Here is a 26,484-nt window from a genome sequence, read left to right as displayed (position 1 = left end):
CAACCTACAGACACAACCCAACACAGCACTGGATAAAACTTAATGATTTTGTTTCTCATCAGCATCTTTGCCTGTAAACACTGCCAAAACACACAATCACAAAAACACAATTCTTCAGCTCCTTCTGCCCTCCTGGTGAGTATCGCCCACTACCTCCTGACTCTGGCTCTCTGAGGTGAGGCTGCATGCTTCTTTTAAACTGGACCCAGGACTGCTTTCAGTGTCATAGCATTGATGGCATTGGTTGTCTGAAGTAATTTTTGGTTGTGTGGAAACCAGGGCAGCCCTCCCCCAGCAACACCCTCTGGCACCACCCAAGGACTTCAACAGGGCTGCTCTTCTGGACTCCAAATGTCATGCCACCCTGCGAGCGCCCTAACTGAGTTCAGTCCAGAGGAACACTGACACTTGCCATGTTGGGGAATGAACTGCTCTTAGTATCCACGTTCACCCAGTTTATCCATTATTCTTCTCTCCAAGCTGGGATGAACTCTGTAAGGTGTTCCGGCTGGGTTAAATCTAAACTCCCACCATCCTGCCAAGCATCTTCCATCTTGGCCAGGATGCATGTTCTTCCTCCGTGGCATTTACAACTTGTACTCATCTTGTGCTTGAAAACCAATTGAATTAGGAAATGGTTTTCATTTTTGCTCTTGTTTTCTGTTTGCTTTAGTTTTGATATCAACCGATCGTAATCGGTTTTGTTGCTGATATATAACATCTTCAACTCTCTTTAGGAAAAGCTCTTAAACAAAAATCATGCTAGATCTCCGACACTTGCTTTTAACCCTTTGAAGCATACGGGACAAATATGTCCCACATATTAAAATGCATGCCTGTAGTTTATTTACACACACAATGATGCGAAATGTTTTGTAATGGATCCAACAGGTGTCAGACCACTACAAAAGGTCCTTTATATTGTCCACGTGCTTCAAGCCACCATTTCGTGACGAATAAACAGTGCTCGTTTTTCGGGTGTGCCGTGCTAGATATTCCAGGAGAGTTTTTTTAAAATATAAAATTTACTTCTAATCTTTTTTCAGTCAGATTTATGAATTCATTTGTGTAGATGCTAAAAATCAATGTAAAGTTGCAAAATATGTGTAAATACATATAACATTACATGATATTCTTGAAGGGACACATTTGTCCCAATGTGCTGCATGTGTCGATTAGATATACCGGTGTGATTCACTCATTCTACTTCAGATTCCGTTATGGCACGACACTTCCACATTGATGATGACGAAATTATCCAATATTTGAATGCTGATGACAGCGGGGATGAGACTATCTTGGTACTTGATACAGAAGATCAAGAATTTTTGGAAGGTGATGCTGATGAGATTGGAACAGATGTAATTATTGAACCACCAGTGAATGACAAAAATTCGGGAAGTGACAATGCTTCCGCAGTTACTTCTCCAGAACCTGCTGTTCCTGGTCCTTCTGGTCACCGTCCAAAGCGGATGAGGTCAGCTGTTGAAACAATGCCAGACACAAATAACTCCTCTCCATCTTCTGCTACAGGTGCTGCGCCTGAAGAACGTCCACCTATAACTTTCACATGGCGCAAGTCCTATAGACCTTTTCTGTTCAGAGACGACAAGAAACCACAGGCTTATGGACAAGTTAACATGGACAAAATCTCAGATTCAGAAACTTTGGATGCAATGCCAGCACCCCTGCATATATTTCAAGCAGCTGTGCAATTTGACAAGCTTGTCGAAGAAATACTGGTTCCAGAAAGTATCCGGTATATGCAACAGAAAGGAAACACTTTCTCCATTGAACCTGCCGAAATGAAGGCATTTATTGGTATGAATTTGGTCATGAGTTACCATGTTCTGCCATCATTACGGTCCTACTGGTCCACACAACCCGACATGGCGGTGCCATATATTGCTCAAGTTATGCCTTTGCAGCGATTCGAGGCTGTTCGAGCAGCTCTGCATTTTATTGATAACAATGGTTGGCATGATCCTGATGATAGAGCATGGAAAGTGCGCCCACTTATTGTTCATTTCAATGCAGCCTTTCAGGACATACTCAGCATAAGTGAGGAACAGTCCATAGATGAACATATGATCAAATTCAAAGGCCACAATATTATGCGCCAATATGTAAAAGGCAAACCAATAAAATGGGGCTTCAAAATGTGGTGCAGATGTGATGCTCGTACTGGATATTTATATCAATTTGAACCATATCTTGGCAAGAAAGCACAGCATGTGGAACATAATTTGGGAGAGTCAGTAATCTTGCACCTTACTGAATCATTACCCAGAACAGGATTTTTTGATAATTTCTTCAACTTTCCGAATTTGCAGTACATCCTTGCAGAAAAGGACATACGAGCTTGTGGAATGGTTCGTGCGAATCGGAGAAATATGCCGAACTGCCTGCCAATTGATAAAAACATGAAAAGAGGGGACATTTCTGCTGCTTCCAGTCGTGGCATTGCCTGTGTGAAATGGAAGGACAGCAGAAGTGTTGTGATGTTGAGCAACTTCATTTCGCCAATTCCTACTATCACTGTGAAGAGACGAGTAGCAGGATCAGCTAATAAAGTAGATGTCCGTTGCCCTTTGGTAATTCAGAAATATAATCAACATATGGGTGGTGTTGATCTTATGGCTCAGACAAAGGTGACATATGAAGTTGACAGGAAAGCCAGAATAAAATATTACCTTTGCATCTTCTTTGATTTGGTTGACATTTCTGTGAATAATGCATATATAATTTATCTGAAGATCAATGAAATATACCATTTCCATGACACTCCGATGAAGCGGATTGAATTTCGGGCAGCATTGGCACGTTCACTGATATCTGATTTCTCCTGCAGACAGAGAAGTATTCCGACTAATATCCAAACACAAAGGCGTACACAAATGGCAACAAACCCTCGCAAGCCAGAACATACCATGAAAAAGACAGAAAAACGCAAAAGATGTTATTACTGTGCACAAAACAAAATTGAAAACAGAACTGACAATGTATGTATAGTGTGTGATGTTCATTTATGTTATATATCTGACAGAAACTGTTTTGTTGATTTTCATAACAAGTAATAACTGGAAGCATGACCTTGGCGCATATAGGGACAAATACGTCCCATATTTTTTTAATGATATTATGCATATGTCACTTCTAAAAATGGAATAAATGGATTCTATTAGCTTGTTTGCATATATTTTTCCACAAATTAATATCACCTGATGTGTACTTCTCTTATGTGCTTCAAAGTTAATAAACTTCCATATGTCCTATTGGAATATGACAAGACTTTGGACCATTAAACATGTATAAGGGAAAATGTCATTTAACTGCAGACGTAGGTTTCTAAGCAAGAAACAATTCATTAAGAGTGGTGCTACATGCTTTTAAAAATGTAACTGAAAACACTAACTTATCACTACAGTTTATTTATAAACATGTCTTGAAAAACCATCCAGTTAGAATGCCTTAAGGTTGCACACTTATTTAAAATTTTTGCTTGCGATGACCACAGAAATGAATAAGGATGAATCATGCAATGTGACTACAATCTCCCAGATAACATTTGTTTGATTACAATGGAAATGCGAGCAGAATGGGTGAGTTTACTGGGAAAGGAAATAGCCCGTCAATATGGCAGTTGGATTAGACTTTAATGTACAATTTATAAGCATCTGTAAACACTGCTACAGTTTATGAATATCACAGCTGCAGTTATATTCAATTTTCAACTTATTCCCCATCACAGTTTACTCTGCCACATCATGAGGACAGAGTTGGGAGCATTATTAAGTAACCACCAAATATCTAAATGGCCCAATAGGGAAAGGATTATTAATTTGTGAAGAGTGTGCCATAATTCTTGTGTTGGCGCATTATACACAGTCAACAATTTTCTTTTACTTGTGTTATTAATTCTGCCATTTATCCTATCCAGTACAGGTAGTCCCCAGCTTATGGACACTCGACCTACGACTTACGAACGAGGCTGCAGCTGTGATGCATGCGCCTCATTAACTGCCGCTCCGTCATCTTTGGCCGGAGGACGCTGCAAGTAGTGGCTGGAGGGGTGCGATTTTTCTGCTCACGCAGTGTAGTGTCCCTGTGTCCCTCGGGCGGCTCCCGGCAGCAAGTGAGCGGTGACCCGTGGTCCATAGTCACTGGGGCCACAGCTATCACTCGTGTGCAGGATGGAGGCTTAATAGGGCGGTTCGCTGTCCGCCCACTACGCCGCCGCAGCTACTGCTCCTGACTGGACGCAGGTTGGGTGGAGCAGTTTAGGGCGTTTCACTGCCTGCCCACTACACACAGCTCCCCCCAAATCGTTTTCGGTGGGTGGTTGCTAATGCTGCAAGCGGTGACCTGGTTGTGGCTGAATGGAAGCCATTGAAGGTGAACGGGGCGGCGGGGGGTAGCATTGTAGTGTGCTTCGGGTGGCTGCCTGTTGAATGGAGGCGGTGGTGGGTGATTCACTACACGCCTTTGGCCACACCGTGTTCGTTCTCGGTGGGCGGACGCACGCTGCAGGCTGCATACTGTAGTGGAGGTGACTGTGTGGTGGGTGGGTGGTGAACCGCCCCTCGCTACTCCCATTCATTCTCAATAGCAAGCCTGCTTGTACTGTTACGTACATAGCAGGAAGTTGTCTCTTGTCAGTACACCAGACGTGCTGACGAGGGATGCCTGCCTGCTGTGATAGCTGTACAGTGCTGTGCAGAAGAGCTCATCTTAACCTTTTGTCTTCACCCTTCAAGAATGTCTCTGAAACACAAATCTGATGCAAGTCCTGGTGATACAGTAAAGAAGAGAAAAACCATCACCATTGAAAATAAAGTAGAAATAATAAAAAGGTCAGAGAGGTAAAACTTCATTATTCATTGGCAGAGCACTTGGTTACAGTCGGTCAACAATAGTATTTATTAAAATAATGTACCTGTTCCGACTTACATACAAATTCAACTTAAGTACAAACCTACAGTCCCTATCTTGTACATAACCCGGGGACTGCCTGTATACATGATTGTTACATTATACAGTAGTTGTGTTTTGTTTATTACAAGAATATCCCTAACTAAAACGGAGGACAGCTTTATTAAGAGATGTTGTCTTTATCATTGTATCCCTCTTCATTCACAACCAGTTCAGTGCTCCTACTGAGGCTTCCAATAACGAACACAGCAAAGTGAACAATTTTACTATTAGGCTAAAGACTGATGCTGTAAAAAAGAAATCATATAATACTATTGTGCCATGGAAAACTCAAGCTGATAGTAAATACAGCACTGCAAGTTGACAGTCGTACTTCTGGAATATAAATGACAGTGCATCTAAACTAAAAATGCTGTGTTATTTTCAATCGGCAATAGTCTAATAAACCCCGCTTTGTCCACCAACTGTATTAGCCGGCTAAATGCAAAGTATTGATAGATTAAAAAAAAATTGATAATATATAATTTAGTAAGGTTCTGTTCTCAGGAATAGTATCAGATGCCAATTGTACTTTTAATCACACAAGTCTTAACTCTTCTATTAAATAAATAATCTTCCTAAAGTAAATGCAAAAATTAAACTTTACACCTACACCAGTCATCTAATCCTCAGTTTTAGACACTTTTAGACCTTTTTCTAATTTTTTTTTCAATTAATTATCTAAATTAACAGTTCTATTTGAGAAGAGTACTAGGGCCACTCATATTGCTTAAAGTATAAAACTGACTATGTCTTAATGCTGACACAAATAAAATATCATTACTTGCTCTTCTAGATGTGAGTTTCGTGTTTCATTCTCTATAACAGTGGGTTAAACCAAAAGTCTTTGTATGTGTAGGCGACTGTCAGAAATAAGCCCAGCTCCGGGGGTCATTTAGACGGATTAAGCCCCATAAATATTGTGTTGAGCCAAAACCACCCCCCATCCCTACCAGTCGGTTGGGAATTAGTCACCGCATGTGCTAATCAGTGACATATGGCAAAATAGGTTTACCATCCAAATAGACTTGTACATTTTTCTTTTGAAAAATGACAAAACATTAATATAAAGATTTTATCAAAACATATTGTTTTTTACTAAGCAAAGGAAATGCTCTTGTTGTTCACTGGGGTGTGTGGGTGAGTTGTGGTGTGCAATTATCGGGGGGGATGCACATGTCATTGTATGGTGTAATTTCCATTTTAAGGATTAAAAATGGAAAACAATAGGTGTTAAGCATTTCAGAATTTTTTTTTTTCTTTTACAAATTAAGCCAGTAAACAACTTAAATTTTGAACCTTTAGCTGGTGTTGGCAAAACAATTGCTGGCACAAGCACAGAATATGCCACTGCCACCAACAAATGCACTTCTGTCCCAGCTGCTTGAAATCCAGTCTCATGCCAAGAAGGGGTACTAGACAGCATGGATGAAGATAGGCCAACAGATATTCCTGAAAAAAAATCATGAATCAACTGTACAAGGGACAAAAATAGTAATGTGCGAGAGTTTGGTAAAATGGTTGGTAATGGCTGGAATACAGTTGTAAAGGCAAACAACACATTTTATTTATTATTAATGCTGCAAATCAGGTATATATTTAATTCAGTTTTCATTAAAACATTATATTCAGACTGGAAGCATGGCATTTAAAAAAAACAAACATGCAAGATCTAAGGAACATATCGAAAGAATGACAAGATGGAGAGAAAGAGCAAGAAGAATAGTGATTGGGCAAGAGGTTTCCACAATGGTATGCGCTAACCACCTTGGCAGAAATCAGTATCAAGTATTATTGACATACTTGAATTTCTGGCTGTGAATTAAATTTCATTGAGAGTGCGCTGTGGTACATTTAACTCAAGAGATGAAAGCAGTGTTTGGCTCTTTTTAGTCATGTTTGAATACACTCTTAGGAAAGATCCAGAATGAGCCAAGATATGACATTCAGTCCCTGGTAATGTATGGTATTTATCACACCCAATTCAGAAGGAGTAGGAGTTGTGAGTGAAATTTAAACTGATGAAATTGTTTGTGAAGTTGATGCTTTATGGTTTACATTAAAGGTTGAATTGCACATAAGATGCTACTGGATCGGAAACAGTTCCATTGAAATCGGTTTTGTTGCTCACTCCCACACACTTGCTAGTGTTACAAGGGGAACTCTCCCTGAGAGCGTTGTAAGTAAAGTTGCAGAAAGAACTAAAGTATAGGGTTTGTAGGAATTATTTAATACAACTATATCTTATAAAACTGAATAAAGAGAATGACAAAAAACATGGTGACAGTAATGACTGCACATTGAAGAAAACTGAGTAAGTTTTAGTAAAAAGAAGAAACCCAAACCGAATGCATGTTTTAATTCTGAGAAAGTGCGAGTAAAAGGGATGTCGCGTTCGAATTGAAACCACCCCAAGCTTCAAATTGGAATGAGCTGAATCTGTCCAAGGTATGGAAGATATGGAAAAACAAATTTTCACCGTACATGGACATCACCTTAAGTAAAGCAGAAGAGACAACGAAGGCAAAAGTTGTCAAATATTTGATAGAGGAATCAGGAAGAGAATTTTGTGACACACTAGGATATTTGACTATTAATGCGTTTTAACTGCCTTCAACAACCATTGCAATCAGAGACTGATTTAAACCAGAAACTAGAATATTGTGGAAAATATTGACAAGAATGTCACAGTTTTGAGAGTGTTGGCAGCAATGTGCAACTTTGGAAAAATAAAAGACTCACTAATAAGAGATAGAATAATATCTGGCATTCAGAACTCGCACTTAAGAGAACACCTTTTAAGAAACACAGATTTGACCCTGGAAAAATGTTTGAAAATATACAGAGCTGCTGAATTGTTAAAAGAGAATACTTCGACAATAGAAGGACAGCAGTTTGAAGAAGTGAATGCAGTTAAGAAAGCTGATAAGACCCAGATTAAAAAGTGTAAATTGTGTGGAAAACATGAATGGAAAAAAGAATCTTGCCCAGCATATGGAAAACAATGCAGAAATGTTGCAAAATAAATCATTTTGCAGTCACATGTAAGAATAAGGGATTTCACAAAAAAATAAGTTGTGTGTTAGAAACTGAAGAGAAACCATTTCACAAGCTACTCAGCCTCAGTTTACAACAGGAAGGTGGCAGCACACAAAGGAAGAAACTTTCCAGACACAATAGGTTTGAGCTATGTACAATAAGAGCACAGTGAAACCCACTGGGCAAATGCAGAATTAAAATAAACCCAAGAAACAGGAAGCAATATTGCGTAGAGTTTATGGTGGTGGAGGAGAGCTCCTTAGTACCATTGCTAGGTAACAAAGCAGCACAGGCAATGGATTTAGTGAGAATACAGCAAGTGAATATTATTGTCATAGTTGAGATTGTCATTGAGGCAAATGATGAAAGACAACCATAGGACATGAAATGTATACTAAATTCATTTACCCATGTTTTTGAAGGAGATGTTTGTCTCGAGGGGACGTCCCAGATTGAAGTGGATCCTAATATTTCACCAGTGAAGTTGCCAAAGTGACATGTTCCTGTTTCTTTAACGAATCTGCTAAAGTGAACTGAGAAGCTTAGAGAAGAGAGGCGACATTGCACAGGTAGAGAATAGCATGAGGTAAACTGAGAATGCGTATTTATTAGGGTACTAATGAGGCAACAATTTCCTCTTTCAACAATAGATGATTTGCTGCCAGATCTGCCCAAAGCCAGAGCTTTCATTTTATCTTACGCCCTCCATGTATGGCACCAAGTTGAAAAATGTTTGCGCATATCCCTGAACTGACATAGTCTAATTCTATTGATTGACAACACTGCTTTTATTAAAAGTCACCCCATCTCTTTTCTCCATGGGGTGCACAAGGTATTCACACACTCTGTGATGTCTTTGGTGATGGAGGAATCGAGGCATTACAATCACTTAGGTTTTGATATTTGATTCTTTCTTCTTTTTCCTTCAGCCACAATCAGTTTTTAGGACATGTGGAGTTCCATTAGCCTCCCTCCTTCCTACCCATCCCCTTTTCTTTTTTGCCTCATCCCAATACAAACCAGCATCCCTTGTATATGTGCTAGTTATTAAAACATCTCTCTAGTCTGTCCTTGGTGCTTTTAATTGGCACTTTAATTTAATTGGCAATTTGTGTCCAAAACACAATCAGTGTTACAACATTAAATAAACATGCACTAAAACCTAATAGGAACCCCCTCACCCCTCTGCTCTACAATATCATATATATGGAAGACTTTACATGACTATTGGGGGGAATGATACCTGCAAATCCTAGAAATGCCCCTGGACCAACAACATCAGTTTAAACGTAGTAGGTCTCCTTCAAGGTACTCCAATGTAATATATATTTGCATCTATGGACTTTGAAAGGGGACCCACCCCACCCTCCAAAATCATTTACAATTTCATGCACATCTGCTTACATTGAACAGGGATGCCCCAACCCTATGTTCTCCAAAATTCTTTACATATACATTTGCATCTGTGGACGTTAAAGGAGGGACCACATATAATTGACAAAAATCATGAAAGGAAATACTTAACTGAACTGTGTAAACAAATGAAAATCATAACCATCTAATGCTGATAACAATACATACTCAAGTTTAAAAAAATTTCCTACTGATTATTTACATCAGCTTAAAAGAATACATTTTCCTGTAAAATTGTGCTTTGCAATAAACATCAATAAAACTATAACTAGGAAAAGCAGGAACTGATCTAATGCAGAAATGTTTTACTAATGGGCAATTGTGTATAGCATATTCAAAAGTAAACAGCTCCAGTGACCTAATAATATTATTATTACTTATTATTTGACTGATGCGATTTATGCAAGATGACTTACAACATGTGAGATACAATCCATTACATTTGCTTTGGTTTTCCTGTTGGAGCACAAGCACATGAAATGATTTGCTCATGGTCACAAAGTGTCAGTACCAGGATCTGGAACCAAAGTCTTAGGTCCAAAACTCTAACAAATACACCAAACTGCCTATCAATAACATTACCCACTGGTAAAAACCTACAAATATTGTATACAGAAAAACACTTAGTTATATTGTACTTTTTCTACACCTGACTACACAAGGGCACTATAACCAAGACTCTTTGTCTTACAAAATTTCCCAGGCAAAGTCAAGTAACACTGCTGGTATAAATATAAATATGAGAAAGTGCCCCAAAATAAACAGTGAATTAATTATTATATATTAATGTACAGTAGAAAAGTACCCTCCCTTTGTTTCCTTGCCAAATAAACATTAAATACAAAAAATATGACAAACCAAACACCCACAAAATCCAAGTTGGAAATTTAAAAGAGACAATGGTGCTAAATGAAGAAGTTGGCCTAAATCATCGAAGTAAAGTGAAAGCAAAAACATTACTGAAATGATGGTGCTATTGCAAAATGAATGAACCAGAGAAAAAAATCAAAACAATCTTACCCCTCTGAGTGAAATATCTTCCAGATAAAAGTCAGAGAAATTACCTTTCTGTAGAACTGTGATACTGTGATACGATGGCTGCTGGAATTCCATTGGAACTACTAACAGACACTAGCAAACTACGGTTGCAATTGTAGCCAAGATGGCGGATAATGAAGAATAAGTTCAAAATGGTGAGAAAGAACTGAGCTCTAAAGTTCCCTATTCATAGAAATGACCTGGGAATCTTTTACCAGGAACAGGAAGTCCCGCCTGAAAGGGTCAGGAGTAGTCAATCATTTGTGTTTGCAGCTGTATTTCAATGGCTTGTCACTATTTCACAAAAAACAATTCACAATTATAATTGAACAAAGTGAAGAAACAATTGAACGAACTGAACAAATGACAAATATCATGTAGCACTGCTATAAAGAAGACAGCATTTCTCAAGAAAATTGGCAGGAGTTTGAGAATTTGACAAAATTTAGTCTTTAGCCAACTAGATTATAGTAATGAACAATTACCTTTGCACATAAAACCTTTTTAGTTTCACTTGATTAGCTTTTATTATTTTAGGAGTATTAATTGTATATAAGTCTCTTAAGTAGTTCTGATCAGAGAAATTTGCCCAAATGTTTTTCGTAGTGAATTTACTGGGTTGACCTCGTTCATTGAAAATTACAGTAACTGTGTGACCAGCTGAAACAAACATTTTTCCCTGTGCCCCATAATGCTTTGTGACACCAACATGACATCACAGATCTGTCAATCAGTGTCAGATGGGACAACCCCCCTGAGTATATAACACTGATCAGCTGTTATACTGGATGAAATTCATCTTCCGATATGAATTTAATTACAGTTTTTTTAGTATGTTAAAAATTTGCATACAAATTCTGAATACATTTAGACATGAAGCATGCATGCAGAATTAAACAGGAAATGTGTAGACGTTTTTGTGTCTTCACGGTAATGCCTTTTTGTGTGGACTTGTATGCGACCTATGTGTAACACATTAGCCTACCCCTTTAATAGTATTACTCAGAGAGCTGTGCAGTTGATGCTAACAGGAAGGAGTGAAGAATCCATGTGCTTTAGTGCTAAGCTTATCTGATAGCTGCACAAGTGCTAAAAGCTGTTCTGTTTGAGAGAAGTGAGTAACTGATATGGAATCTGTGGGGGTCAAGCTTCAATCAGTTTGTGTTTCCTACTCCTGTTGCTATTCTCTACAAAGAATTACACTGTTCTCGTACTTAATTGTATTACTTTTATCTTAAGGAGGCATGGTGGTGCAGTGGTGAGCAGGGTTTTGTCACAGCCCAGGTCACTATTTGGGCACAATCTGGCTGAAGTTTTCCTAGCCCTCAAGGATACATAAAATACCATTGCACCATTATAATCCACTCAGAATATGTATACTTCCTTCACTTCAATGCATTTAGCCGAGTTTGGTGAAGTTTCTGAACATTTCCAATAATTTGCACAACTCTGCTCTAAGCAAATTCAGCAGGCTTCCCTCATCTCTTCTCTTAATAATAGTGAAACTTCCAACTTTTCAAAATAGCTCAATAACAGTGTATGGCCTTTGACTTATTGCCTGGACCATACTCAATTATTTGTCTATTTGGATTTTGTTGGTGTTTACTTTTACTTAAACTGATTATTTGAAAATTTCTCACAATTGGAGGCCAAAAAAAACTATTGAAAGAAACATTGGCTCTGAAAGGCTGAGGTTAGATTTTTGCATAATTAAAATAAATTAAATAAACTTATGCCTCTTTTAATAATGATCTAATAATTGACAGATAACAGTAGTAATTCAATTTGACTAAGCCAGAAAAAGAAAAACAGGAAAGAATCCTGCTAAACTGTAAAAGAAAGAATAATTTAACATTTCAATAAGGACAGAAAACAGAAGCAAAGAAAGAAGATAAGGAACATACAAACATTTATGGATGCATCAAGTTAACAATAAAAAAGAAAATAGGACAACAGGGATCAAATCACATTCAACAGAAAATTTTCAAAACCTAGGCCATACTGTAACTAAAAGAGAAAAACTAAAATCTGCACAAAATGATTAAACACATAAAACTTCATACCATCACTATTTATCCTGAACACAACACCAAAAGTGAGAAAAATGAAGCAAAGGTCAAATGGTCTGAAGCAACACAAAATATTCCAGTAAAGAAGACACTAAGAGATGAACTCTTACAATGTGCCCATGAGCACAGTAAGCTTGCAAAGTAACCTTAGCAAGGAGTATGGGATGAACAGGTGTCTATTTATTACCTTGAGATGACCACAGCACTAATGTCTTTAGCCACAATTACAGGAAAATTGGACTGGGAAAAGCAAAAAGTTTAAAAAATGTGTCACCAGAAGCAAAACTTTTATGAGAAGCATCATCTTTTATGATATTTTGCTTTTTCTTTGACCATTACTTGCATTAGAGATTTGAAAAATAAAACTATCTTTTATGTTACCTTTTATGACTTTTTCATGTCAGCTCATCCAGATTTGCATAGCAATCAAGGTTACTTTCAGGGTAATTTAGCATGCTGGAATCACAAAACTTGACTTTTTCTCCTGGGAGACTGTACTACACAGAGTAAGTGCAATGGACTGGTGTTCATTTGACATCAACGAATTACAATCATAGCCTGACAGTTTTTATAAGTACCGATTGTAATAACATAAACAATTTTTATGTGTCTTTCCATTTATTTTGCTTTTTTTTGGCTTACACATTCCATTTTTGTTATAGAAGCTCCATTTTTATTAATTTTCTGAAACTTTAATTTCCCTACCATTTTAATTTTATTTCTTTACACAATGCCGTTGTTGCACATCTCATGACCCCACTCTCATGTTTGCAAAGTCATGCTAGGTGTCAGTCTGTGTCATCCCTTGGTAGATAAAAAATGTCTTGTTTTGTGAAGCATAGTTAGCTTATTTTCCAAGTAGGCTTCAGTGGTAGGTTTGTTTTGGTTTTTTGATTTGCCCACAACTTCTGATCAATGGCTTGCTCTTTGATTCCTGGTTGCTGGTAACTTTTTGATCTCTCGGTTCTGACACTTAGGCCAGGTTTATACTTCACGTGACGTGACACGACACATGCTGCAGCAAATGCTCCTGCTACGCAAGCGTTTTACTGTTTACACTTGCGTACGTACTTTATGTAAATCTGGAAGAATCCACCAGGTGGCAGTGTGAGATATTATTACAGTGAGAACAGGTTCGGCTTCGCTGTGTTGTGAATTGCCTGGAACACCCATTAAATTCCGATGACACATTGCCGCAATATCTCTGAAAAGGATGTTTAATGATTAAATCCATCAATCCAGAGATGTGCCCATTCCAGCTAGCATTGGACACAAGGCAGAAACAATCTCTAGGTGGGGCATCAGCTCATTTCAAAGTAAATACAAGGACTCACATACACTAGCGTCATTTTCCAAATATGCATATCTTTGGAAGGAAACCGGAGCACACTGTGTGAAACCCAGCAGGAAAACATGTAAACTCCAGGCAGGGAGTACCAGTGATGCGACTCACTGCGAGACAGCCGTGCTACCACTCCACCACCGTGTCACCCCATGTGTGTAATTATTAACAGTATTCATTATTTAAATGAAATTAATGATTTATCTGTAAAATGTAACATACATACTTTAATGCATTTCATCACGAAAGTGATATCAAGTATAAATCTAAGGATTCTAAATGTGCAGACTTGGAATATCATACATTTAATGTGTTCTGTGTGGTGATCTATTGCTGCTTGCTGCTGCTGTCAGGTCAGGAGGAAGTCCCAGAAGCTCGTAGCGATTAAAAACTGGGATGACGTTTACAACGGTCTGCTTTAATGATAAAGTAAACTACAAGGTTAAAATGGACATTTCCACTTTAATCACAAAATACACCTTTTCAGCATGTCCTTCATTTTTTTTCTCTGTGGCTGTACAATATGTTGCTGTTGTGAAGTTGTAAAAAAAAAAAGACGGCACAAAAGATGGTATGTGAGACTTTTAAAATGTATCGTGTCATTACGATCGGGAATATGCGACGCTTAAATATAAAAGCACCAGGAATGCATCTGTATGTTGGATTTTTGCTTCACCACATCGAACCATTCATCAAACATCGAAGCGCGCACGTCGATCCCGTAGGATCTGCATAGCGACTTTCTGTCACATGTAAATAGTAAACAGAGACTCTGAAGTCACATTGCAACTTTTATCACATTGCGCTCCACCCCCGACTTTTTGCTGGTACTCTGTCTCTCTGTCATTGTTTGCATGAGTTGTGATAAGCATGTAAGCACTGATATTTCATACCTCTGATTGCTGAAAATGAATTTCATTAACGCAGCCATGCAGAATCAACTTTATTCTCAGCAAGTTCATTGAATTAGTTTTCAATGCCGGAAACTGTAACAACTGGAGAGCATTTTACTTGGGTTTCCATAGCTAGTAACACTGGATTTCTCAACTTTGGAACAGCCAATTATGAGCATTTTTTAGCCTCAACAGACAAGCAAACAACTAATGTGGAAAACCTTTTGCTTATTTCATTCCATCCCACATGATATTACAGTCTAACAAAACAATAATGAAGCATGAAGATTACAAGTGTTTTTGACAGCAGGGTTGCTGGAAGACATTGTACCTGTACCATTGTACCCTGTAAACTGTTTTACAGTATATCAAATGAAGACACCGGTCCTTCAGAAAACTAAGTCATATTAACCCAAGCCTCTGGTACCACCGGAAACTCACTTGTGTCAAATGAAAATACCTTTCCTTATAAAATCTCTTGTTGAGTCAAATGAAAATGCTACAGACAAGAACTATGAGGTGCCACTTAGGCCACTGATTACACAAAGGGTTCCAATTCTCTTTGCTTCTCTTTTAAACATTGCTCACCAACCATCAGCAGAAGCAACATGAAAACACTGCAGGCAGCAGGTTTACTTCTGCTGATGGCGATTCAGTTTCAAGGATATTACAAGTCACTAAAGTCTGTCTTAGTATGGTATGAGTTTTACCAAATTTCCAAAATAAACACTGCCTTTTGCGAATGAGTGCCTATTTATGTGTTGTGACAGTTTGAGGCCCTTATCGTCCTCTTGAACCCTCCGACTTGACTACAGACACCAGGTAGAAGTCCAAATACTACCTTTATTTGAACAATAACGTGCACAAAGCACCCTCCACTCCACACTACTCATATACTCAATTCTCCAAATACAAACCAATCCTCCTCTCCCAGACACTTCGCCACCCTTCCTCCCAGCTCAGCTCAGTGTACTGGTTTCCCAGAGTCCTTTATATAGTCCATGACCCGGAAGTGTTTCTCCCTTCTGTCCATGTGATCATGAACACTTCCGGGTCGGATAAAAAGCTCCTTTCTTCAACCCGGAAGCACGTCGTTTCCTGTTGTCATGTGATCATGATGCAACTCCGGGTTATAGGGCAAGTAAGAGTCCGGCAGCCTCCCCACAGCGACTCCTGGTGGTCCCCATGGTATCCAGCAGGGCTGTGCATATAAACTACAAAGTCCATGAGGCCCTGCTCGAATTCGGGGAACATCCACGCTGTTGGGAGAGCTCCACCTGGCGGCCTGGGGGTGAGGGCCGGAATATTTAGCCGGCCACCCACCACAGTGTTCATTTGATTTAAGCCAACAGCACACCATTTGTGCACTGTGTCAGTATGTCCCCAAGTTTAAATCAAAACACTCTTCTCTACTCTTTACAATATCCTTTCAAACAGTAGATAAGATAAATCATGATGTCAAAGGAAAAATACTCAACAAAATCTCCAGTGTTGTTTAAAGGGCAGTTTTACAGACTGTATAAATTGAAGTAGGACTAGGATAATTCTGCTTAAAGTATTTCAGGTTTTAACAAGTTAGAAAATTTATTCATGACGTAACATTCAGTTGTGTTCAAGGACTGAGTTCAGTAGGTATGTTCTTGAACCTTCTTAACCCATTTCATGGTTTCTGGGGCCAAAGGTTACCTTACCAGGTTTGGGCAAAAGGCCTGGAGAGGATTCTAGTCTATCACAAAGACCACTCTCATTCACACACATAAACACGTACACCACTTCCATATTTACACATGCGGACCATTTGCAATTACCAATAAACTTAACCTGAATAATAAAAAAAAAACTTTTGTAATTGTAATTATACAGTAAAATTGAAACAGTAAACTAATTTGTTATTGATGTCACACAGAATGTTTCTTCTTTTTAAGATATTTAACAGGCACCCCCAGTGGGTGTCCCATATAGGCAGTAAACAAAGGAAGGAGAAAGTGTCAATCATTCTTATTTATTATCTAAGTCTTGCAAGAGGCAACGTTCACAACATATCTTAGCAAGTGTTACAAAGGAAAAGAGCATCCTCTGTGCTATATTTATACAATTCATTAATTAGATCACAATTTCAAGGAATTCATCACATAATCAGAAACGTTTTAACATGTACACCCAGTTGGTAATGAGATATGACAAATGTTGATACCTTAAATAACCACAATAAGCCCCATCCATTAGGTTGATTAACAGTCCTGTTAGCTTAAGAGTATGTGACTTTTTAGAAGTGTTAAAAGTACACTCTGTGCACAGGATGCACATTCATTTTTGTTCTGAACCATATGCTTTCTTCTTTTCCCTCGTAGTTCATCAATGGGAAACTTAGTCTGAGCATAATAATAGAATGATTATGCCTTACAATATGACATTTTCTTATAAGCTCTTTATATTTCGTGCCATAAAGTCACTAAAAATGCCATTATCATAGTGAGTAATAAATAACACCTTAAGCCTTTAAGCATAAGCTCAGAAGATAAAATTCTGAAACTCGAGCACAAACTTAGCAGATAATAAATCTGGGCTTCTTTTAACACTTACTTGGTCACCTGCTAGGTGCAATTCAAACCAGGGTGCAAATTCAACACCAATGCTTTTGAATTGGAAATTTTGAAATTTTAAACCCGTCTGTTCAAAATCTTGCAAAAAAATTCTGACAAAAATTTCCATGAAGAATTAGTGTGCAACAAAAAAACTTGGGGCTGAGTTGTTTCATGAGGACAGACAGACGGACATGGCTATCTAAATAGGTGCTTTGTGCATTATATGCGAAGGCACCTATAAATGGTTTTCTATGGCATTGCTTAATTTGAGATAAAGCAGTTCTGGACTTGAGAATCCCAGGATAAGGTAATTAAAAACTAGTCAGCTGGACTTTTTAAAGCCTGATTAAACCAACAATATGCACATTAGGTTGACCCTTTCGATGGTTGAAAACCCCATGTGGAACACATAAATACAACATAAATATTTACGTGGGACTGGAATAAAATCTGTTCCAATGGAATAATGGCAAAAGTTCGGAGAAATCATTTGAAGTGTGTCAAACAATTTGTGAATTATTTGATTTAACAAAGTCAAAAATAAACGAAAAATTCAAAATGGAAAATAATCAACATGGGAAACAAATCCACACGCTGTCTCTCATCCGCCCACCCCCATCCCAAGTCCTATGCCATACAACTAGGAACCATGGCCATGCCAAGACATTAAAGCACCATTCACACCCCAGAGAATGTCTGCATCATGATTCACTGCACATAACGGATTTAATTGTGGAGGCAGGTGATTTTCAGTTATGAATGGACTCGGTGGATGCTCCATTAATCCATGATTCAGACAATTCCAGAAGGACCATTTTGTAAAAGGAAGACAGTCAGCTTTTCAGTGAGATTAGATCAGGGACTTCCACCTAGAAGCAAGAAGAAGTTAAGTAGGTACAGTGCTGAGACATAAGAATGTCAGAATGTGCCCTGGTTCACTAACTAAACAAGGCCTGAAAGATCTAAGACTACAAGAATATGTGGCAATAGAGGACTAGAAACTGACAGCATTGAAGAGTGTGAGTAACAGATTAGAGACCAGAAAGCTGGCAAAAGATGACAAAACAATACATTTACATAAATGTCCCTGGGTTATTACAGTGGACAGAGGGGTTCTGGACTAAGGCCAGTTAAATGCAGCTTGCAAAGAGTAAAACGTAACCTCGTACAAATTTAAAGTAATACATTTATGATGAGAGTTTCTTGATGAAATCGTGACATTTTTAAAAACTGTATCCCAGCAAATAGGAGAGAATACTGTGAGGTCCTGGGACCATTGAGAGGTGAGGTGTAGAGGCTTATAGGAAGCCTTACATAGCAGAGACTGAATAACTGAGAGAGGCTTTCTGAGAGAAGAAAAGGAACTAGCAAGAAAGAAATGAAAATGATTGTATAAAGGAGATGTAACTGAGACAACATCTGCCCATATGTGCTGAAAGGTGGAAAATGTAATTTCAAAGTGGGACTGAAGGTTTTCAAACGATTCAACGTCAGAATCCCCAAACAGCATCATAGACCACACTGATGTCCGAGCTGTTAGGAAACTTGGGCAACCATGCAAAAACAATGCATGATTATTAAAGATAAGTGAGTGCATATGCCATCTGGGGATGTTTTCCAATTTTTTTTCAGTTTTATACCCCGTCCATAGGTGGAGTTTGGAGGTCCTGAGTTTTAAATTGGCACATACAATTGAATTTAATTTGTAGGCAGGTACAACTGCTGACTCAGAGGAAAGACAAGCTGGAGGGATTGAATAGACTATCCAATTTGGAGAGAAAAGTAAATGCATCGTCCTTTTCATGGACACCCAGAATTTGTAAATTTTTTGCAATTGTGGCTTCTTGGTCAGTCAGCTATATTTTAAAGCTGCAGTTTCTCTACACAAGAAATGTACTTCCTTGCTATGTTGCAAAATATTGGCGTGTAGAAGTTGCATTTCATTTTTAATGTACTGTAGCATTACTCAGACTTGGTACTGTCAATTTCTGATCTCAGTTCAGTAAACTGCACTTGTATATTGTTGCCTATTACTTGCCCAGAGAGTTTGGACACGTCATTGTTGTCATCGTGTACATACCTCCTCGGGCGGACGTGGAGACAGTGAGTGACGTCATCCATTCTGCTGTTGCTAAGTTACAAACGCAGCACCCTGAGGCACTTGTGCTAATTGCTGGAGACTTTAACCATGTGACGCTGGACAAAACATTACCTGCCTTCTCCCAGTATGTGGACTGTAACACCCGGGGAAATAAGACTATTGATTTACTGTATGCAAATGTTAAAGACGCATACAGCGCCACCCCGCTGCCTGCGCTTGGGAAAGCAGATCATAACCTGGTTCTGCTTAAGCCTCACTACAAACCAAAGGTGAGGGTCCTACCTGCAACCACACGATCATTTAGGAAGTGGACCCCGGAGGCTGAGAATACTCTGAGAGAATGTTTTGGAACTACAGACTGGGATATCCTGCAGGGATCACATAGTGAGAACATTGAGGAAGTTGTTGACTGCACTACTGACTACATCAACTTCTGTATGGACATTGTAGTTCCAGTAAGAACTGTAAGCTGCCATGCTAACAACAAGCCATGGATTACAAGTGACATCAAGGGCCTTTTGAACCAGAAGAAAAGGGCTTTTAAAGGTGGTGATAAGCATGAGCTCAAGCGCGTGTAGAAGGAACTCCGAGTCCAACTCATGGCAGCGAAGGAGCAGTACAGGAGAAAGCTGGAGCAGAAGTTGCAGAATAACAGCATGAAGGAAATGTGGGATGGGATGAAGATCATTACTGGCTGCAGCTCGAAGCGGGGTACCACCATCGAGAGAGACGTGAAGAGAGCAAACCAAATGAACAACTTCTTTAACAGGTTTGACCACCCTAACCCACTCTCTCTCCCACCTCGGAGTACTGCACCCTCCGCACATCCTTCTGCTGATACCAGCATAGGAGAGACATCCCCACCCATAACTACAACAGTGCAAGTGAGCAGAGAGCTGAGGAGACTTCGTGCCAGCAAAGCAGCGGGTCCAGATGGAGTATCACCACAACTGCTGAAAGTCTGTGCATCGGAGCTGGGGGGTCCTCTACAGCGCATCTTCACCCTGAGCCTGGAACAGGGGAGAGTCCCGAGGCTTTGGAAAACATCTTGCATCACCCCAGTCCCAAAGGTATCATGTCCTAGTGAGCTGAATGACTTCCGGCCTGTTGCTCTGACATCACATGTGATGAAGACCATGGACAGGCTGCTGCTTCACCACCTGAGGCCACAGGTTCAACATGCCCTCGACCCTCTGCAGTTTGCATATCAGGAGAAGGTGGGAGCGGAGGATGCCATCATCTATATGCTACATCGACCCCTCTCTCACTTGGACAGAGGCAGTGGTGCTGTAAGAATTATGTTTCTAGACTTCTCTAGCACCTTCAACACAATCCAACCTCTGCTCCTTAGGGACAAGCTGACAGAGATAGGAGTAGATTCATACCTGGTGGCATGGATCATGGACTATCTTAAAGACAGACCTCAGTATGTGCGTCTCGGGAACTGCACGTCTGACATTGTAGTCAGCAACACAGGAGCGCCACAAGGGACTGTACTTTCTCCGATCCTGTTCAGCCTATATACATCGGACTTTCAACACAACTCGGAGTCCTGCCACATGCAAAAGTTCGCTGATGACACTGCTATCGTGGGCTGCATCAGGAGTGGGCAGGAGGAGGAGTATAGGGACCTAATCAAGGACTTTGTTAAATGGTGCAACTCAAACCACCTACACCTGAACACCAGCAAAACCAAGGAGCTGGTGGTGGATTTTAGGAGGCCCAGACCCCTCATGGACCCCGTGATCATCAGAGGTGACTGTGTGCAGATGGTGCAGGCCTATAAATACCTGGGAGTGCAGCTGGATGATAAATTAGACTGGACTGCCAATACTGACGCTCTGTGTAAGAAAAGACAGAGCCGGTTATACTTCCTTAGAAGGCTGGCGTCCTTCAACATCTGCAATCAGATGCTGCAGATGTTCTATCAGACGGTTGTGGCGAGCGCCCTCTTCTACGCGGTGGTGTGCTGGGGACGCAGCATTAAGAAGAAAGACGCCTCATGCCTGGACAAACTGGTGAGGAAGGCAGGCTTTATTGTTGGCATGGAGCTAGACAGTTTGACATCTGTGGCAGAGCGACGGGCGCTCAGTAGGCTCCTATCAATTATGGAAAATCCACTGCATCCACTAAACAGTGTCATCTCTAGACAGAAGAGCAGCTTCAGCGACAGACTGCTGTCACTGTCCTGCTCCACTGATAGACTGAGAAGATCGTTCCTCCCCCAAACTATGCGACTCTTCAATTCCACCCGGGGGGGGTAAACGTTAACATTATATAAAGTTATTGTCTGTTTTTACCTGCATTATTATCAATCTTTAATTTAATATTGTTTTTTGTATCAGTAAGGTGCTGCTGGAGTATGTGAATTTCCCCTTGGGATTAATAATGTATCTATCTATCTATCTATCTATCTATCTATCTATCTATCTATCTATCTATCTATCTATCTATCTATCTATCTATCTATCTATCTATCTATCTATCTATCTATCTATCTATCTATCTATTGGTGTTTAAGGTGTTTGTTTAAGAGGAAACATTTTATTTTCTCCTAGTAAGGTGTGTTAAATTCCCCTCAAGCTCTCTGGGCAGAATGGGGCATCTTGTAGTTCATGCAGGTAAGCAAAATCTTTTAAACTTTAAGCAGCTTATTTGGGAATTATGGGAATAAAGCAAGATAGGTCAAAAGGTGTGGTGCAGTGGGGTCACAAGGACTAAGGACAAACCACCCTGTTATTGAGAACAAACAACATAATTCAGCAACAGAAAATAGGAAAAGAACGCATGAACCATCATTTGTAATGAATTAAACTTAAATGAAAAAGTAACAACACCAGAAGGACACTCTAACAAGTGCAGGTAAGAATATTTATTGTCTGCCTAATTGTATAAATAATATAAAATTTTAAATGTTTATATTATGATGTACCACACCAAGGTGGGCCTTAAATACATTAATATGACAAAAATGAAATAAATGAAAAAATATATAAAAAATTACTACAAGTAGTTGTCAACTTACAACCACATTCGGTTCCAATGGACCAGCTGTAAGTTGATCTGGACGTAAGATAGACTGGTATTCATATTCAAACCTGACCATATGTATAGTACTGTTAAATAAGTCTCTTAAGTCATATTGTTTGTTTTATATCGTTTTTTTATCATCATTATTAGCACATTATGTATATTTTCCATAATTTTTTTTTTTGTAAATAATTTTTACATTTTTTTATGGAAGAAGATGATCCGCTGTGGCAACCCCTAACGGGAGCAGCTGAAAGAAGAAGAAGATTGTTGCTCGCATGGGTGCCAGATCTTTAACAGCATCACAAATTCATTCTTTGTCTGTGTTATGTTATGTAATCAATGTGAGTCTCTCCCAGTGTTCATTGTGTTAACCGTGAGATGAGAATCCACAGAATCAATTTCTTCCATTCCAACCTCTACACCACCATTGGCAAGACCAAAGAGCTGTCAAAGAACATTAGGGACAAGATTGTAGACCTGCACAAGGCTGGAATGGGCTACAAGACCATCAGCAAGAAGCTTGGTGACATCTGTTGGTGCGATTATTTGGAAATGAAAGAAATATAAAATGAGCATCAATCGCCATCAATCTGGAGCTTCATGCAAGATCTTGCCTCATGGGGTGAGGATGACCATGAGAAAGTTGAGGGATTAGCCCAAAACTACACGGGAGGAGATTGTTAATGATCTGAAGGCAGTTGGGACTACAGTCACCAAGAACACCAACTGGTAACACAATATGCCGTAATGGATTGAAATCTTGTAGGCCCGCAAGGTCCCCCTGCTCAAGAAGGCACGTGTACAGTTCACTGAAATATTTCAGGTAATCTACTGCAAAGGTGAACCTGCAGACTCTCATCTGGTAATCTGAAGATAAATCTACTTAGGGACAGATTTAATGTAAATCTTTATTTAGGCCTACATCACCTCTAATTGTCTTAGTCTCATTTCATATCATGACAGACAAAAATAATTTCTATTTGTCCTGATGAAAAGGGTGATTTAGTCCAAGATTAGGCTTAATCTGTGTTTGTGATATTGTCCTTAATTGTACATATAGGTCTAGTGTTTCCATGAATGCACTTTTAAGCTGTAAGAGGTTTTTTAACACTGGTGATTGTGCTGTGTAGTTTTCTATTAAGAATATAGAGAAAAAAAAAGTGTTAAGTATTCTTATTCTGGTAAATTGCAAGAGCTCTGATCCAAATCAACTGTCTATAAGAACATGACCTCCAAAAATGCTTTCAGGTAACTTGGAAAAACTATTCAAAGTATTGAAACAAAAAAAAAAATCCACAAATATAACTAGAAAAATGAAAATAAAGAGAATAAAAGAGACTAATGATTTTCGAACAACATTGACTGTAAATGTCCAAGCTAACTATTTACTATATGTTATAATCTTCAGTTCCACCAAGCCTTTCATGATAAAATATTATGCATTGCATTTATAACTGCTGCAAAGATTAAAAATAATTAAAACTAAATGAAAAAAATATTGCATTTTCGATTTACACCAAACCAATCCCCCACTGCCATCCTCTTCCAACTGTTAAACATAAAATACAAACTGAATATTCAGGAAGAAGTTTTTTCCTTAAAATAAAGAGGTAATAAAGTCAATATGTATGAGTTTAAAATGTTACATGCATAATTAATACATTCTATTCTGGGTTTGAAAGCCAATTCAGCTCTTAGGTAGAAGTACTGAATACCAGAATGTCATAATAATAAATCAGAGGTCAGCCTTTAACACTTGTTGTTTGACTTATATGTTAGGGTCACTGTAGTACATTAGAAACTGAACTTTCATTATAAGGAGGTAAATTATACAATGGAAAAGTTGTCAATTCAAAGTTCATCATAGAATTAGGTTGAGCAGTAATTATAAAATTCAAAAGAAAGAAGAATTGTGCAATATTTGTTGCACTACAATACTTAATTAAGCCTCTTTTAATACAGTGCCTATAAGAAGTATTCATTGCCTTGGAGGTTTTCATATTTTATTGTTATGTAACATTGCATCCCAGTGAATTTAATTAGGCCTTTTTTGCACTGATCAAGAGAAAATGACTTTTTAAAGTCAAAGCGGAAAACAGATCTTTGCAAATTGTTTTATATTAACTACAAATGTAAAACACAAAAAGTTGCTCACATAAGCATTAACCCCCTTTAATACGACACACCTAAAGCATCACCGGTGCAGTCAGCTGGTTTTAGAAGTCACTTAATTAGTTAAATGGAGATCACGTCTCTTTAGTATAAATGCACCTTATCTGGAAGGCCCAACTTGTGGTGAGTTAGTTTAATGGCCCAATCTACACAATGAAGACAAAAAGAATCCTCCAAGTAACTCCATGGAAAGATGATTGAACAGCACAAGTCAGCGGATGGAGATAAGTCACTGAGTAGCCCTTGGAGTCTAGGTAAATAAATTATTAAAAATTGGAGGAGTACGGGACAGCAGTAAATCTGCCTAGAGCAGGGTGTCCAAATATCTGAGTGATCATTCAAGAAGAAATGAATGAGGATGACTAACAAGAGACTCATGATAACTCTGAAGGAGTTACTAGCTACAGTGACTAGGACTGAATAGACTGTGCATACAACTGTAGCTTGAGTACCTCATCAGTTGCAGCTTTATGGGAGAGTGGCAAAGAGTTAGCTACTGTTAAAAAATGCACATGACATCTCAGTAGAAGGCACATGGGAAACCTCTGGGAGGAGGTTCTATGGTCTGATGAAACCAAAATTGAGGTTTTTGGCCATCAGACTAAACACCATGTTTGGCGTAAGACAAATACTGCACATTATCAGAAACACACCATTCCCACTGTGATGTATTGAGGTGGCAGTATCATGCTATGGGGATGCTCCTTTGTGGCAGGCCTTTGAAGGCTTCTGGGGGTTGAGAGTAAAATTAATACAGCAAAATTCAGAGATATCCTGGTAGAAAACTTATAAAACATTCTGTACACTTGAACATTATGACTCTATTAAACTATTAAACAAGAGTATATATGACTCATACCGTACTTTAATATTTCAATTAAGTTCTTTCATGTGTCACATAGTAATAAGTTTAATTTTGCATGAATTTGCTTCCCATTTTTAGCCATAGCCTAATAGTTAAACTAGAAACACTACAATCCTTTCCTGCAAAAAATGAGTTGCATTCACAATTTAGTTTAGTATTTAAAATGATTAACTAACGAGCACATTTGAAGCATTGTATTTTTAGAAAGTAAAAATAAAAACATGGCAGTGAGGCTCGGGAAAACATACAAATGCATTTCTATTAAAATATAGCTAAGCTTATTTATAGAAAATGTATTAAAAAAATACACACATAGCTCAAAGTGTTCTTTATAATAAGGTGTGACCAATAGGAGGCACTGCAGCCTCCCCAATCTCATACGCCACATCACAGACACATTCCCTGGTTCAAATGAATGCTTTATTTAACAGCTAATTCCTTCATAATGGGTTACAATAAATACAATACCTCTTCTATCTTTCTTTCCTCTCCTCACACCTCCAGGCAAGCTTTGTCTTCCTTCCTCCTGACACCGACTCTCCAGAGGAGGCTGGATGGCTTGCTTTTATGTCAGACCCAGTAGCACTTATGGTTCTGGGGCATAGCCTGATGGAAGCAATTCTGGATCAGATGGGAGCCTTCTGAAACAGGGAGTCCCTCTCCCTGCAGAACCCCCTGGCAACACCAATAACCCCAGCATGATTGTCCTTCAGAACTACAACTACCATATATCCCTGCTGGCATCCCTAGTGGGTCCACACCAGTAGAGCCGTGCCATCCATTAGACTGGGGGAGGAAATGCCCTAAATACACTAACTCCCCTATATTATCCATTAATTAATACTTTTATTGCTTCAGTCCCATCCCAGCCATATTATGCCTCCTTCCATACTGTCTTTTCAAAGGGTGAGGCACAGCACTCACAAAGGCTACTCAAATGGAGATAACTGAGACACATATTTT

General features: G+C 38.9%; 1 protein-coding gene across 1 annotated transcript; it reads left to right on the top strand.

Moving 5' to 3' along the window:
• The first annotated feature begins 1,220 nt into the window (after positions 1 to 1,220).
• On the top strand, positions 1,221 to 26,166 carry LOC114653111 (piggyBac transposable element-derived protein 2-like). Its single transcript, XM_028803282.1, has 2 exons — positions 1,221 to 3,002; positions 26,026 to 26,166. Exons 1-2 carry the CDS (start codon positions 1,221 to 1,223, stop codon positions 26,164 to 26,166), a joined length of 1,923 nt encoding a protein of 640 aa, XP_028659115.1.
• The last annotated feature ends 318 nt before the right edge of the window (positions 26,167 to 26,484 follow it).

The sequence above is a fragment of the Erpetoichthys calabaricus genome, chromosome 6 (assembly GCF_900747795.2).
Source record: "Erpetoichthys calabaricus chromosome 6, fErpCal1.3, whole genome shotgun sequence".
Lineage (NCBI taxonomy): Eukaryota > Metazoa > Chordata > Cladistia > Polypteriformes > Polypteridae > Erpetoichthys > Erpetoichthys calabaricus.
This window is presented reverse-complemented; position numbering and strand designations above follow the sequence as displayed.

Coding starts and splice junctions, on each gene's coding strand:
- LOC114653111 (XM_028803282.1), top strand. CDS start 1,221: ATGGCACGACACTTCCACATTGATGATGACGAAATTATCCAATATTTG. Junction 3,003..26,025: donor TTGAAAACAGAACTGACAAT/GTATGTATAGTG, acceptor TCACACCTCCAG/GCAAGCTTTGTCTTCCTTCC.